General features: G+C 38.6%; 1 protein-coding gene across 1 annotated transcript; it reads left to right on the top strand.

Annotated features, from left to right (window-relative positions):
* The first annotated feature begins 1,848 nt into the window (after positions 1-1,848).
* FOMMEDRAFT_23041 (ClpP/crotonase) lies at positions 1,849-5,319 on the top strand. Its single transcript, XM_007270290.1, has 10 exons — positions 1,849-1,865; positions 2,081-2,110; positions 2,167-2,435; positions 2,811-2,867; positions 3,560-3,813; positions 4,126-4,160; positions 4,321-4,388; positions 4,715-4,826; positions 5,032-5,055; positions 5,125-5,319. The coding sequence occupies exons 3-10, from the start codon at positions 2,233-2,235 to the stop codon at positions 5,161-5,163; spliced, it is 792 nt and encodes a 263-aa protein (XP_007270352.1). The 5' UTR covers positions 1,849-1,865; positions 2,081-2,110; positions 2,167-2,232; the 3' UTR covers positions 5,164-5,319.
* The last annotated feature ends 11,971 nt before the right edge of the window (positions 5,320-17,290 follow it).

Here is a 17,290-nt window from a genome sequence, read left to right as displayed (position 1 = left end):
TAGTTTTACACATTTTAGTCTCTCCTTAGTTAAACAGAACAAGTACATAATTCATAGTAAATTAGGTATATTTATTAAGTACTAATGTATGTAACTATAATAAACTGTTTTCCAAGCTTATATGTTGAGTTTTAAAGGAATGAAAATTCAAATATTAAGAAAACATGAAAAACAATGTATTTTCACTATAACTCAGTCAAATCTTGCTCAAATTTAATAATTAAAGTGTCTATTTGAAGTATATTTAAAAAACATAAATTTACATTAAATAATCACTGAATTCTGTACAGAATTGAGTGAGAAATAACTATTTTTTTGTTTTGTTTACTTTTGTAACAAAAAATAATGAATTATCAAGTATGACAATACTTATAAAAAAGACAGTAATAGTATTACTATCATTTTTATAAATATTGTTATACATACAATTAGTCTTAACTTTCTGTATCTGAACCCTGAGTCTTACAGCTTTTTTTAGAACAACCCTGACTAGCCACTTACATAATACTTGTATACTACTTTACAGACTAAGAAGTTAGGAGAGGGTTTGGAGGGGCTCTGCCTACCCAATTAGGTTTAGGTTCAGTTTAGATTGTTAGATTTAGGTGTTGAGTTGAGTGTTAGTTAGGCTTGGAGGAAGGGAATATATATTTTCTTAGAAAAATAATATTATTTTGACTTAGTAAAATTCAAGTTGATTTGTGAGTGGCTAGTTGGAGCTAACCTAAAAAGAGTTGTAGGACTCAGGGTTTAAATGTAAAAATAATACAATTATGTATAATTTGTAATTTTTGTTATACTAAATATACTCAAATACAAAATCTATTATAACTCAACTAATACTTAACCAAATTATATGATTTAAGTTGTAAAAATTATACTTTTAAAGTGTCTTTCATATTCTAGAAAAAATAAAGTAAAATGAGTAAAATTTGAGTAAGATACAATACAATTTGTGAGTTTTCCCTATATTTCATGTATATAAGTTTTCCTAGCCCTAAAACTAATTATACAATACTATAAACTAGTTTAAATGAAGAATATAACTTTAATGTTAATTTACATATTGAATCCTAACTAGGATACAGAATACACATATAAGTATAATATATATTTAAGTTTACTAAAATTGAGTATTTTCCTCCAACCTCTCTACACTCAGGGAAAGTTCTTCTGAGTATTATTCATGTTTGTAAATTCATTCCAAATAAATTAAACTAGTTTCAAACAGTTTTAATAGACTTAGTATGGATTTCTAATCTAAATGAAGTAGAAAGTCATTATTCTATATACTACTTTAATAGTACTTCTCTAACTTATATAACTTTACTATAACTTATAAAAGTACTTATATATAATATATTTTGTTTATAATAAATTTACAAACATAAATAATACTTAGAAGAACTTTCTCTGAGTGTAGAGAGGTTAGGGGAAAATGCTCAATTTTAACAAACTTAAATATGTATTATACTTATATGTGTATTCTGTATCCTAGTTAGGATTCAATATGTAAATTAACATTAAAGTTATATTCTTCATTTAGACCAGTTTATAGTATTGTACAATCAGTTTTAGAACCAGGAAAACTTATATACATGAAATATAGGGAAAACTCACAAATTGTGTTGTATCTTACTCAAATTTTACTCATTTTACTTTATTTTTTCTGGAATATGAAAGACACTTTAAAAGTATAATTTTTACAACTTAGATCATGTAATTTGGTTAAGTATTAGTTGAGTTATGATAGATTTTGTATTTGAGTGTACTTAGTGTGACGAAAATCACGAATCGCGCGTGTGACAATATTTATGAAAACGACAGTAACAACCGTGGGAGAATGACAGTACGATCATTTACACGTGGGACAAAGAGTTATATTTTAATATTGTTGTTAGGCACGTTTTTGTGAACGTGTACAGTATACAATTGTCCTGGTCCCCTGTTTTCTTATTAGTTCTCGAGTTTCTTATTTTATTGCGCTCGGCGGGTTGAGAGCCCGGTCGGCTTCACTATGCATCCGAATTTTTCGGTAATGATGGACTCCGTCGCTGACGCTTTGATATCTCCGACACAGGAACCTTCGTCTCGATCATACACATAAATTGTAAGTTCGTCACGAAAGAAAACGCCGCTGAATCACTCACCCACTCCAATCGTCAGGTTCAAACGATCCAGCAGTCCGCCATTCAGCCAGTCACTCAATCATCAAACAAATAAACGAGCTAAATGTCCTCCAACAAACCTGTTATGACGTTGGCTTTTGAGCCACCTCTGCCGACAACTTCAAATGAGTTGATTGTTGCTTTTCCCGCGGAACACGTTATGCAACTAACGCTCAATCGTCCAGCTGCACGGAATGCAATGTCGACGACACTTGAGGAGGACATTGGACGAACTCTTGCTTGGTTTGATGCCCAGCCCAGTCTTTGGTGAGTACTTTGTTATTTCCTTTTTAACGAATATTGTTAGACGGGTGTTGGCACCTCAAACATGAAGAATCGACTTTCAGTCACGTTTGTTTTATGTATATCTGCGATCGCGGGATTCGCGTTTTCTTTGCAAATTGTACTGTGCTGCGCAAAGGAACACGATGTCGCATAGACATTATCAATATTCTCTGACGGGCTCTAAAGAAAAAGAAACTCCCAGAGTTTATCCCTTGACATGTCACGACTAGATCGTGTTAATGCTCACCACAGTTCCATGACGATACATTGTCCTATAAATTTGCTTACTATTAGTTCACCGCACAGTTATTCTTTCATATAATGTAAAGCTGAATACCTTTTCTTTCTACTATCTAGGGTTGCGATTATTACAGGCAACGGCCGTGTCTTTTGTGCAGGTGTCGACCTAAAGGCGTGAGTTCGACTCGTTTCTTCTCCCGTCTTCCGACTTGCACGAAATGGTTTAATTCCGTTTTGGCATGGCTTCGATGACTTCGATGACCTGTCACGGAGCGCCCGCCGAGGTCACCTCTAAATGTTCGGGAACAAAAAGATGTTGCGAAGCATGAACAGCACGGCGAACTTCATGTGCGATTTTGTGAACTGCTTTACTGACTTAGGCTTCCCTCCTTCTTATCGCTGTCTCTGTGGGTCATGGAGTTTGGCGCTATGACGGTCTATTGCGTACGAATTTCCCCAACACACAACTGTGGCTTTGGTGCCCTTTACGCATGGGTGCTGGGTGCATGCATGCTGTCGGACCCTCATTCTGTACCACATTGCGGTGACTCGGCCTTGCTATATGTGCCGTTTGTACCGATCCGTATATTTGGCCATGATAACAATTTCCGGCACAACATGTGCTCGCGCCACCTGCCGCCTGCTCTCATCTATGATCCTCACATTCAAACATTATCATCGCACATTTCACACAACACGGGTATAATTCTTTCGTGGATACTGTGCTGCATACACTGCTCGTGTATCACAATCATGATTAACTAAATCATCCTTGACTTCTTGAAATCTCCTGGAACCTGATGGGTCGACGGGGACTTGCATCGCACAACTGATGTACAACATTCTCGCTTTGATCCTTACGTTAGTTGGGAGAAGGAGACGTCCGATTCCGATGTAAAAACGAATCGACACAGCCCTGAAGGGATCGTAGCTTTGACTCATGGATTCGGAGGCCTTTTGCGTCGCACGGCCTCATGCAAGCCTCTCATCGCCGCGGTAGTCGGCGGCGCTTTCGGCGGTGGGGTAGAGATGCTTTTGAATTGCGACCTCGTGATCGCAGCGGACGATGCTACCTTTGGACTGCCAGAGGTCAAGGTTGGCGTAGTCCCTGCTGCTGGGGGTACGTAATGCTTCTTTCTGACTTTTGTCACGCGCCTTCTACATATTTCCGATGTTGGAGTCCGGAGTTCATATCTTTTCTCGTACTTTGTTACTACTTTTTTCCTTCTTACTTACCGCTTGCATGTTATATGCTCCAGACTGATTTATAGCTCCGCGGTGATTGCTTAAGGCATGATCACAGAAGCGTGTCAAATTTGTCTGAAGAAGAACAGTTCAACAACTTCGTTCGTTTGACCCCTTAATCCTGGCCTTCTGTATTTTCGAAACCGCAATCTTCACGAACACTGATTGTCCCTTCGTCTTTATGTAGGCATTCCGCGGCTCGTTGCTACAGCTGGTCGTCGGGTGAGTTGTTTTACTATATTGATGCATGTCACTCTGAACACTAGAATTCGCTACAACATTTGCATATCCGTTTTTGTCCTGTGTTTTGAATCACGCGTCCTCGCTGACGTCACGCTCTTTTGTGCTCCGTTTACCAAACTCGGTGCTTCCATCCGGCTAGCTTGCCTCCGAGATGATGTTATTCGGCCGGACGGTCACGGTTCAGGAAGCATATTCCCGTTTCGGCATGTGCGTATTACTCCTTTCTTTTTTCTACTCTCCTCCCGTTTAAGTATATTTCTCCACTTCTATCTATTGCAATGTCCTTTTGTGCAACGTTCCTATCTGAGACGATCTCCGAGCTAATAATTGGCTTTGATGCTTATCTGGCTTCCGTCTCGCTTTCCTTTGTCCCGACCATGCCATGGATACGTGAAACGAAATACGAAATCGGCTTATCGGATGGGCGGACGAATCACCATCGAAAGTGTTAACAAGATCGTACCGAAGGAGCAAGTAATACCAGGGGCTCTTAACTGGGCAAATGCGATCATCTGTGACTGCTCACCCTAGAGTACCAAGCGCGGAATAATCCTCGCTTGGCAGCACGGTGATGTCGATGAAGCTATGGTCAAACACGCGCTCTCCGCTGAGAGTGTGCGTCATTATGCTGGAGAGAACATAAAGGTATGTACATGTATGTTTCCGATTCTCAGAAGAGAACTCTCCGGAACTTGTGCTAAGTCGCATCATATGTCGATGTCGTCATTCCGGCAGAGGAAGAAGGACATACGGCCGGGATTATTTACAGTTTACATTGCTATTGATCCATGTTCCGTGCGTGATTGATCTTGCTGATTCTTTCTTGTGTTTGCTCTTTCTTGGAATATAGGAAGGCCTTAAAGCGTTCGTCGAGGTGAGTTTCCCCCGTGGCGTGTGAACTCCAAGAACTGTATTCTCATTGCTCTATCAACCTTATCATCAGAAATGCAAGCCTAAGTGGTCCAATCCCGCAAAGCTATAATCAACTCAGCCCTTTACACAAGTGAAGTGTGTACGGCCTACCCATTGAACCCTTTGAATACACCCGGATGTGCAGTACAAACCCTCATCGAGATAGCGATATGATGTGATATGATGTGACAGCCACAAAGCATGACATCTGCGTATCTTCCTCACTGAGCTGCCATGCGTGCTCCGCGTCTGTTGCCATGTAGGGTTCCGCGCGTATGCGTATAATACGACTTACATACGCATACGCGCGTATAAGTATGTGCGTATACGGACACACCAAGACCTCTATACAATACGGATACCCCGTATACGGCGTATACGAAAAATAATGTATTAAATAGACAAAATATAATATTTTTCTTCAAAACACTAACAGTAGCCTTCAATACTTGCTTGACAAAAATCATGTGACTAATAGTCATAACCTAGAGATGTACTCTATAGTATTGTATACAACTGAAAATAAATTCTACTGTAATAGTATAACTTATAATAGGTTGTATAAGTTATATAAGGGTGTAGAACAATAAAAAATATACTAGAAATATAGCAAATATTACAGACCCAAATTAGATTTTGAAATTAGTGTATAAGCTGTATAAGCTATATAAGCCATATACAGCAAATTTTTCATTTTGAAATACACATACACAAATAGAAATACATGTGTATATTTGGGACTTCTAGACTACATACAATCATGTGTATGTGTATAATACATAATACTGCAGATCCCTATTGCCATAATCATCTGGGCTAGCTTATGTAAGCTTTGGCTGTTTTGCACTTTTTAGTAAGTGTCTCAAGTTTCAAGATGAGCTGTATCTAGTATCTGATCAGACTTCTACATTGAATGTTATATTATCTTATCACTTATTCTTTAAATACTCACTATTATAATAGAAAATACAATCATATTTAATATAAACATACAAAACAAGTATAATATATGTAGACAGTAGATAAGTAAATAATAAGTAAATACTGTCAGTAATAGTATAGAGGGGACCTGAAGGCTCAGTAAGGGGACCCAGGCTACAACTATCCTACACAACAGAAATACAGAATACAAGTACTAGAACATAGTTAGAACTTACAGAACAAACATAAAGAGAGAGTAAGACAAGAGTAGAGTATATAGAGTAAGCCTAAGAGTACAGGACTACCTAGAGTAGATGAGATTAAGACTACAGGACCAGTCTGATCTTGTACACCTATATATACTAAACTACACAAGAGTACTTAGAGAGTATGAGCTACTAAGAATGAAAGAAAGGAAGGTCAAAGATAAAGATACAAAGAATAAAGGGATAGACAAAGGGTAAGAGATTATAGAATAAACAAAGAATGAAGGAGTAGTCAAAGAAACAGAATGATAAAGTAAGGAGGGGTAGTAGTAAGAGTTAGTACACATATAGTTTATAAACAGTACTCTTAAGAGACAGAAGTTCTAAGTTCTAGTATAGAAGAGTGTAGAACTCTTAGAACTGAAAGTGTAAGAGTAGAGAACTATAACATTACTCTCTCTCTAAAACCAATTGTTCTGATTGGTAAACATTGGACTTAGTTAATAGCTCAGGTATAGGTCAGAATAGTAAGGTTTAGAAATCTATAAAGTAGAGTTAGTACAGAGTACCTGAATAAAGTTGATAGAAGTCTTAAATTGTCTTAGTAGTATAGATGAGATTCTTAACAGGTTCCTAAGTGTGTTCTTCAACTAAGTATCCTTTCTAGTAAATAAGGAACTTAAGCTTTCTGTATACTAGCTTAGTATTTACTACATACTCTACTTTGTATTCTGGTTCAGAACTAATAAGTTCTAGTAAAGGTAGTAAGGGTCTTTATTGTAAAGGAAAACTCAGATTATAGTACTAAGACAACAGAACCTTGTTAAACACTAAGTGTATGTGTCTCTATATTGTTAGTGTTACAATTCTCCACTCTCTTACCTTCAGTTCTAAGGGTTCTGCACCCTTCTGTACCAGAACTCAGGACTTCTGTCCCTCAGAGGCACTGTCTATAGACTATATGTATGCTGACTCTTACTACTACCCTTCCTTACTTCATCATTCCATTCCTTTGACCACTCCTTCATTCTCTGTTCATTCTATAGTCTCTTACTCTTTGTCTATCCCTTTATTCTTTGTACCTTTATCTTTGACATTCCTTTCTTTCATTCTTTGTGGCTTATCATTCTTAGTAGCTCATACTCCCTGAGTACTCTTGTGTAGTTTAGTATATATAGGTGTACAAGATCAGACTAGTCCTGTAGTCTTGATCTTGTCTACTCCAGGTAGTCCTGTACTCTTAGGCTCATTCTATATACTCTACTCTTGTCTTACTCTCTCTCTCTGCCTGTTCTGTAAGTTCTGACTACATTCTAGTGCTTGCATTCCATATTTCTGTTGTGTAGGATAGTTGTAGCCTGGGTCCCCTTACTGAGCCTTTAGGTCCCCTCTACACTGTTACTGACATCAGATCAAGACTACCTATTACCACCCTACAACTCTCCTACATTTCAGGCATTAGTACTCACTGTTGTGTCAATCTCTTTCCTTTGTCCTGACCCTTTTACATTTTTAAATTTTAAACTTTCTAAACCCTTTTAAACTTTTACCACCCTTCTTCTATTCATTACCCCTTTTAGTTTAGTGTTGACTCCTTTGTAGTATAAACATGGACCCTACTATGCTGACTACTACCCCTACTGTCCTGCCAGATCAGTAGTTACAAGCAGAGCTAGCTCAATATGTACAGACCTCTATCTAAGAGGCCTTTACCAACCACATGCCCTTAGCCCCTTTAGAACCTGTTCCAATTGTTCCAGAAGTTGCAACCTGTTCTAGAAAGAAAGTGTATGTAGCCTACCCTTCAGACTTTAATAGGTAGCACTTTAAGGACTTCTAGCACCAAGTTGAACTATATGTGACTGCTACTTTAACTAATCTATCCTTAGATCTTGATTGTGTCCTATTTGTCCTCTCCTTCATGAAGGAAGGCAACACAGCCACCTGGGCCCAGAACTGGATTGAAGGTCATTGGATCAGAAGCCTGATCTGACTTTAGAACAATGAGTCATACTTAGAATTCATAAGGCAGCTCTGTACTTCCTTCATTAATCTGAATAAGAAGTACAATGTGTAGAACAAGCTTGTATCTCTATAACAGGGCAAACATTCTGCCAATGCCTTCTTTCAGGAATTCAATATCTTGGCCCAGAAGGCAGGATTCATACTCAGGTTTAATAATGTCCTCATCAGAATGCTTGAAAAAGCTCTTCACCTGGAACTGGTTGATAAGATTCTCAGAATGATACTAGAACTAGTCACCTATACTGAGTGGAAGACATACACTATCTCCTTCAACCAAGCTACAACTCAGATGTGTCAAGTCTGTACAGAATGCTTACACATGCATCCAGCTCTGACAGTTCTAAGCCCTCAAATCAATCTGCCTGTAATTTGTGATCAATCTGTTCTAATGAACATTAGAGAAGCCTAAAAGTAAGGAGCATACTTTGCCTACAGAAAGTCAGGGCACTAAATTAAGGACTGCCTACAGAAGCAACAGTATATTTGTCAGGTCATTAGAGTGATGATGAGTAACAAGTAGGATTTGTAGTAAGAAGCCTTTTCTACAAATCCAGAAGTCACCTCAGAACTCTCAGACCCTGACTATGTACTCTAGGATTTTGTAGAGGCCTAACAGTGAATGTAGTACTGAAGAGCTATGACTTGGATTTTTTAATGGCCACTTTTGATTCAATGGATACTGTAGGATTAGAAGTAAATAAAGTAAGAAAAGTAGAAAAAGCAGAAAAAGTAGAAAAAATAAACCAACAAAATTATTTATTAGAAAGAAAAAAGTTGAAAACAAAAGTAGATAGTTCTCCTATTTCTTCTGATTCTTTTGATTCTTCTCTTTGTACTTTATCTGAGTCTAAATCTACACAATCTGACCTACTACTTCTGTGTTCCAAGATCTCAGAACATTTGGAACATTACTCAGCCCTGTTTACTACTTAGTAGTTTGTCTGTAGTATCAAGCAGGGATGGCCTCAACTGAGTTCACAGCTAAGGACATGAGTCTGTCCTTGTCAAAAGAGAGAGGTTAATAAGGAAATGTTAGTACATATACTCACCCTCTTGGACAATAAGGCTGTGCAAGCTGTACATTCCCTTCAGAACAAGTAGTAGTTTATCTGAGAATGTTCTAGGCACTAGCTCCAGGTCCCTGTCCTCTTGGCTCCCTTCTCAGGATCCCTCCAGATTCAAACAACAGCTCTGGTAGACAGTGAATGTACTAGTTCATACATTAATAAGGCCTTTGTGTAGGAACACCACCTCCCTACTTAATACATTCTACTTCCAATCCTAGTATACAATGTAGACAGAACCCTGAACTAGAATGGTCAAATCACTAAGTTTGTCCAACTATGGATGACCATTCAGGATCACAAGGAAAGTATTGAGTTCAGAGTCACTAACCTTGGAAAGACAGATGTCTTCATTAGATTCAAATGGCTTAAGGCTCACAACCCTACTATTGACTAGTTAGAACAGATACTTGTGTTTGATTAGTGTCCCAAGTCTTACAGCTACCTTACACTACTGTTCCAAGTGGATGTAGACACTTCTAATATTACTAACAGTTCTAATAAAGGTGACTGGTTGTTCTTCTTTGACTAGGATAGATATGTGGATACATATTCTAGTCAAGGCAGAATAGAGTCAATCTGAAGGATGTCAGAGACAGAACCAGTCCAGAACCCTCTTGGAACAACTCTACTCTAGAATGTACACAGACCCAGCCTGCCAGATTTTGTCTGAGAGTTCCCTAAAGTCTTCAGTGAAGAGGAATTTGACCAGCTTCCTGAACACTGTCTCTAGAACTATACAATTGAATTGACTAAGAGTTTCCAACCTAAGGATTGTAAGGTCTACCTACTCAACAGAGACAAGTAGGAGGTGCTTGACAAGTTCCTTTAGGAAAATCTTTGGAACAGTCAGATCCAACCCTCAAAGTCCTCTATAGCCTCCCCTTTCTTCTTTGTCAAAAAGAAAGATGGGAAGCTCTACCTAGTCTAGGATTATTATTGTCTTAATGAGGGTACTGTCAAAAACAAGTACCTGCTCCCCCTGATTCAGGAGCTTATTGATAAGACACATACATTCAGGGTTTTCACTAAGTTGGACATTTAATAGGGATACAATAATATTCAGATTCAAGACAGAGATGAGTAGAAGGCTGTGTTCTAAACCAATTATAGATTGTACAAACCAACCATAATGTTCTTTAGACTAACCAATTTGCCTACAACATTCTAGTCATTTATGAATCACATTCTTACAGATCTGATTGACTCAGAGCATGTTAGTGTGTATCTGAATAACATTCTGATCTTCACCCAGACAGTTGAGCACTATTACTGACTAATCTGAGTGGTTCTACAACAGCTCTAAGATAATAAACTGTTCCTCTGAGAAGCAAAGTACTCTTTTACACAGGAGTCAGTAGATTATCTAGGCTTTGTAATCAGTGGAGGAGAGGTCTGTATGGATCCAGCAAAGGTAACTACAGTTCAGAACTGGTTACAACCTCAGAACCTGAAACAGGTCCAAGCATTCCTTGGGTTTGCAAACTACTACTAACACTTCATTCAAGACTTTAGTACCATTGCCTGGCCCCTTCACAATCTCACCAGCAAAGATGTTCCTTAGTAATGGGAGGAGTAGTAGTAGTCTGCATTTGAGTCCCTAAAGCAGGCCATTACTAGCAAGTCTGTATTAGTAGTTCTGACAGTTGTAGACAAGTTCTGAGTCAAAGCCAACTCTTCTGACTTTGTAAATAGAGTAGTACTATCCTAGTTTATTGACAGAAAGTAGTGTCTGATAGTGTTCTAATCAGAATCCCTCTCTGTAACAGAACAGAACTACCCTATCTATAATAAGGAACTCCTTACAATTGTCTGTTCCCTAGAAGAGTAGTGTTAATATCTCCTCAGTACTGTACAGAAGTTTAAGATTTAGAGTAATCACCTTAATCTCCAGTACTTCCAGGCACTCTAGAAGCTCAACTACTATTAAGCCTGCTGAATGTTAGAACTGTAGGACTTTGACTTTGTACTGACTCACAAACCCAGAACACAAATGATGAAAGCTGATTTACTCTTAAGACAAGTAGGTCATAAAAGGGGGGAGAATGATAACAAAAATCTTGTTCTCCTAGACAATTCCTATTTTGTGTCCAAGACAATCTGAGAGATCTAACTCAAATCTGAGAATGTTGACTTTGTCACCTGTATACAGTAAGCTCTGAGACACACATAGGACCAGGTCATAGTAAAGCAGTTAGAGAAGCAGGCAAGGGATTGGGAGGAGGATGAGGATAGACAGGTTTACTAGGAAGGCTGACTGTACATTCTGAAGGATTGGAAGCTGTAGGAGGACATTGTCTGAGCTTATCACAACAATCTGACTGTAGGACATCTAGGCCAACACAAAATGCAGGAACTCATCACTTAGAACTACTGGTGGCCTAGAATGTAGAGAGAAATCCTGAAGTATGTGACTGGTTGTGATACATGCTAACAGACTAAGGCCTACCAGACAAGGGTTCAGGCTCCCCTACATCTGTATTGAATCCTGGATCACTCTTGGGAAGAAGTCTTAGTAGACCTGATCAGTAAACTACCCAAGTCTTAGGGTTACAACACTATCTGTATGATTGTTAACTGATTCTCTAAGCAAGTCCATACAGTTCCAACCTAAACAGAACTCACTTCTGAAGGTATAGCACACATTTATTAAGATCACATCTTCTAGTTACACAGACTCCCTCAGAAGCTCATTCATGATTGTGGACTGTAATTCAAGTCAAAATTCATACAGGACTTATATGTGCTTCTCAGAATTCAAGGGAACCCTTCTACTACCTATCACTTACAGACTGACAGTCAAACTGAGTAAGTCAATTAGGAGATTGAGCTCTACCTCTGAATGTTCATTAATCATTAGCAATTGGATTGGTCTGAATGGCTAGCTCTGGCAGAATTTGTACACAATAACTAGCAACACTCTACAACAGGACAATCCCTGTTCTTCCTCAATCATGAGAGACATCTGTACTAGGGGACAGTTCTAAACCAGAATAGTAGTTCTGAATCTACAACAGACTTTGCAGAACAGATACACAGAACCAGGGAGGATGTACAAGCTCTTTTAGAAAAGGTAGTACAGGTTATGAAGCAGAACTATGATTGGAAGAGGTCTGCAGCCAAGGATTACCAGCCTAGTGACAAAGTTATGCTAGAAGCCACTAACCTAACCACAGATTGTCTAATAAAGAAGTTAGACAATAAGTGCTTCAGACCCTTTGTTATTGAAAAGAAGGTCAGTGCCTCTGTCTACAAACTCCAACTTCTAGCAACATGGAAGCACATACACTCAGTGTTCAACAAGGTTCTACTGTCTCAGTACTACAATCTGGGTTTTCCTTCACAACAAAGACCCCTACTGTCTCTACCAGAACTTATTGGTTCTGAACCAGAATACAAAGTAGAGTACATAGTAGATACTAAGCTGCTGTACAGAAAACTCAAATTCCTTGTTCACTAGAAAGGGTACCCAGTTGAGGAGTATACTTGGGAACCTGCTGAGAACCTCACTCATGCTTCTAAGGCAATTTGAGACTTCTATCAGCTTCATCCTGGTGCTCTGTACAAACTCAGCCTTACAGATTTCTAAGCCTTACTGTTCCAACCTATGCCTGAGCCACTAACTGAGCCCAATGTTCACCAATTAGGACAATTGGTTTTAGAGGGGGGGTAATGTTACAATTCTCTACTCTCTTACCTTCAGTTCTGAGGGTTCTGTACCCTTCTGTACTGGAACTCAGGACTTCTGTCCCTTGAAGGCACTGTCTATAGACTATATGTGTGCTGACTCTTACTACTACCCTTCCTTACTTTATCATTCCATTCCTTTGACCACTCCTTCATTCTCTGTTCATTCTATAGTCTCTTACCCTTTGTCTATCCCTTCATTCTTTGTACCTTTATCTTTGACATTCCTTTCTTTCATTCTTTGTGGCTTATCATTCTTAGTAGCTCATACTCCCTGAGTACTCTTGTGTAGTTTAGTATATATAGGTGTACAAGATCAGACTAGTCCTGTAGTCTTGATCTTGTCTACTCCAGGTAGTCCTGTACTCTTAGGCTCATTCTATATACTCTACTCTTGTCTCACTCTCTCTCTCTGCCTGTTCTACAAGTTCTGACTATGTTCCAGTGCCTGTGTTCTATATTTCTGTTGTGTAGGATAGTTGTAGCCTGGGTCCCCTTGCTGAGCCTTCAGGTCCCCTCTACACTGTCACTGACAGTTAGAAGTTGAAGTTTGTAGACAGAGGTACTAACCTTCTTTTTAATAACAAAGAGTCTAAAGTACTTATTGTTCAACTTCTTCATTAAGTAATCTATAGTCAGATTAGTAGCTTCTAGTATAACTTTGTTACTAGGCTGGTAATTCTCAGCTGTAAATCTCTTCTAATTATAGTTCTACTTTATAACCTATACTATCTTCTCTAAAAGAGCTTGTGTGTCCTCTCTAGTCTTGTATATTTGTTCTGTAAAGTCTGTTACAGATTCAGAACTACTGTTCTAGTTTGAAACTGTCCTCTAGTATGAATGTCTCTTATAGTTAAGAAAGAACAGAGACTGTCCTGTTATAGAGTGTTACTAGTTATTATGTACAAATTCTGTTAGAGCTAACTATTTAGACCAGTCTAACTACTAATGATTAATAAACATTTAGAGATAGAGTTTGATCTCCTGATTAACTTACTCAGTTTGACTATTAGTCTATGTAAGGATTTGATTTACTGGTTTGTATTTTATTACTACTACATTACTGATTGTGTCAGATCATTGTACAGTAGGACCCACAAGCACATATATTCTCATTATAGTTAGTTACACTTCCTCCTCATGTATCTACATGTGTATACCCCTATAAAAGACAGTATTGACTGCTGGGTAAAGGGGATTCTTTTCCCCTAACCCCTTGCTTGAGTACTAGGTTATCCCAGTCAGTAGTTGAGTGAACTAAGAGCAATTAGAATTCTCTTGTGAGGAACAGTGAGTTTCCTTACATATTTTTGACTGTACCCACCTAGCACTGAAACCCCTTGCTAGACACTGAGGAACCAAAGGGTCTGATCAACCCTAGGTCTCCCTTGTTGTCTAGTACCCATCAGGAATTTTTAGTAAGTAAAGTTACAATTTTCGAGTAGAAACAGAGACTACTTACTGGATTGGCCCCTAGTAGGTTCATAATGCTTCAGAACACTGTGGAATGCTTCTGGAACACATTATCACATATTGATATGGACCAGCACTGGATATGCTGGAGGTTTGCATTGATTGGATGGGTTGAGGACCAAGCATCTGTGACAGTGAAAAGGAACAAACAGGTGTGTATTGAGTTTACAGGCAATGGACAACAAGATTATCCATTGAATATTGATTACAATGTGGCTGCCAAGCCTTGACTGACGATTCCCAGAGGGTACCCAAGTCCAGATATTGATACTAACATGCTAGGATGTAAGTCCTTGTCCCTTGTAGGCTGGAGGCAACCTGATGAACCTATACCAGGTGATAAGTCCTTGTCTACACAAGGCTGGAGGCACCCTGATGAACTAGTACATACTAATAATGTAGAACTAAGGCATGTAACTGTACCAGCACATATAGTTAGACAAATGCATACTGTAGAGCAGACACTAGCAAGTATTGACACTACTGGGCTCAAAGAAATAGCAAACAAAGGTACAGAGAGTGGAAACACTCAGGCAATTGTTCTTGAGGATTCAGACAGTTGAGTTCAGGATGAACAGGTGATTGGATTCAAGGATTCGTCCAATTGAGTACAGAAGGTTGGGTTTGAGGATTCAACTCACTGAGTACAGGCAACTGAGCTTGAGGATTTGCTTGATTGATTTCAGGCTACCAAGTTTGAGGATTCACTCAATAGAGGACAGGCAATTTGGTTTGAGGATTCACCAAGTCAATATAGAGAGCTAACAGCAAGCATTGAGGAATTTGCCAGCCAATACAAGGAGTACATTGTGCATATAGTCAGTATCAGTAAGAGTGTGGATAAGTATCCAGTGAGCACACTTACTTCAGAACAGAAACACATTGACAACAGCAATGTAGAGGGCAATAAGACATCTAATACCCTTTTGGGCAGCAAAGAAAGCAGCCAGGACTCAAAGGACAAGAGTAACAGACAAGGCCAGGAGAGCCAGGCATTGAGACTACAGAGATTTGATGAGGAACAAGATTTCCAGAAGGCAAGTAAGACCTTCAGACACATTGCAAGAGCCAGAGTGATTGAGATAGACATAGGACATGTCAGCCCATTCCACAGTTCAATAGACATTGAAGATTTGAATAAGAGAACATACAAGTTTGATAGAATGTATCAGGAAGAGGAGAAAGCAACTCCTTCATCAAACAAGAGCAGACTCAATAGTATAGCAACAGAAAAGTATGAAACGCTTCAGGCAGGCTACAGAACAAAAGCCAGACATGCCATAGTGCCAACAGACAGTAGAGATCATAACTATCAATCTAAGAGTGTAGAAGAAACACTCAAGAGTCCAGACAAACGATTGCATTCACAGAAAGCAAAAGGAAAGTGCAAAGTGAAAGGAATATGTAAAGCACAAGGAATGGAACAAAAACTGGAACTGCCAGGCATTCAATACGATTGTGAAATCAATTCAGACTATCCAAGCGAAACGGACATCACATCAACAGAACAGTACTTTGAGGATAGCAAAAGTGAACACATATTGGAACTACAAGGATCAGTACTTGATCCAGAGAGCAAAAACCAAGCATACACCTACAAAATTGAGTGTTTAACCTCATACATGGTAGATATTGACTACACATTGCACAGGAGCAATGTACAGGAGTACTACAACAGATACAACACCCTAGCCAGGTCCAGGAATAAGAAAGAAAGTAAAATACCTGGATATATGTGGTCTCAAATAGAAATACCAAGTTTTTCAGGACATCAGAGTATCCCTTGCAAAAATAAAAGGAACAAACAATCCCATAGCAATACTTCACAATTGAAAGCAGTCCCAGGCAAGGCATACACTAGTGGTATTAGTGAGAACAATATCAATTCAGAGCACAGTAAACTACACAGTTCAAAGCCACATATTGAGTGTAGTAAGCATAAGAATAGCTTGAACAGTAGTTCAAGAACAAACAATGGACACAGGCATACAGTGTAGAAAGGATTCTACAAGACTATGGATATGTATGGCACATGGAAAGGACTAGGAAACATGCATACAACCATTGTTTCAAGGAATCTAAGATGCTACAGGCACAAGGCAATGCATACATGGACACTTCAGAGCTACTACTACCAATTCTTAGAGCCACAAATCAAAACAACACTCTTAAGAAATACAGGTTGTTCACAGACAATAGGAATGTGTACCAGGACATCAGGAAAGGACCTGAGAATGTTAGACAATTGGAATATAACCAGCCAGATAGTATTATGGTTTACAACACAATGCAAATAGTAAACTGCACAAGCAGGACAATCTATCAAGCATTACTGGACTATAAAATACGACTACTCTTGGATACTGAGAAATATTTCAATCTAAACGATTCACACAGGTATTCTATTAAGTTAGAAGGCTACATCATGCATTGAAAGACAGAAATCAGCACATTGAGTAAGGAAAAGTGTATATACATTGAGAATACAATGATACTGCTTCAGAATAAGCATCAGGCATGGAGATACATTGACAGTGATAGAAAGACACAGACATATGCATACACAGTCGATTCTATTCAGTACAGGAAGGTATTCAAAAGCAAAGAACTGCTTCAGACAATTTCAGGACCAGGAGAATGTTCAGACATTCAGGTATATCAATTCTACAACATTAGAACACACATTTCCATCTTCAGGATTGAAGAAACAGTCTATATGAGTACAATCAAAGGAATTCACATAGAACAATGTTCTATAGGTACAATTGGATGTTACACTACAAAACATTCAGTCATAATGAAGAATTGTTCAGAAAACGTC

This window comes from Fomitiporia mediterranea (assembly GCF_000271605.1).
Source record: "Fomitiporia mediterranea MF3/22 unplaced genomic scaffold FOMMEscaffold_13, whole genome shotgun sequence".
Taxonomy (NCBI): Eukaryota; Fungi; Basidiomycota; class Agaricomycetes; order Hymenochaetales; family Hymenochaetaceae; genus Fomitiporia; species Fomitiporia mediterranea.
This window is presented reverse-complemented; position numbering and strand designations above follow the sequence as displayed.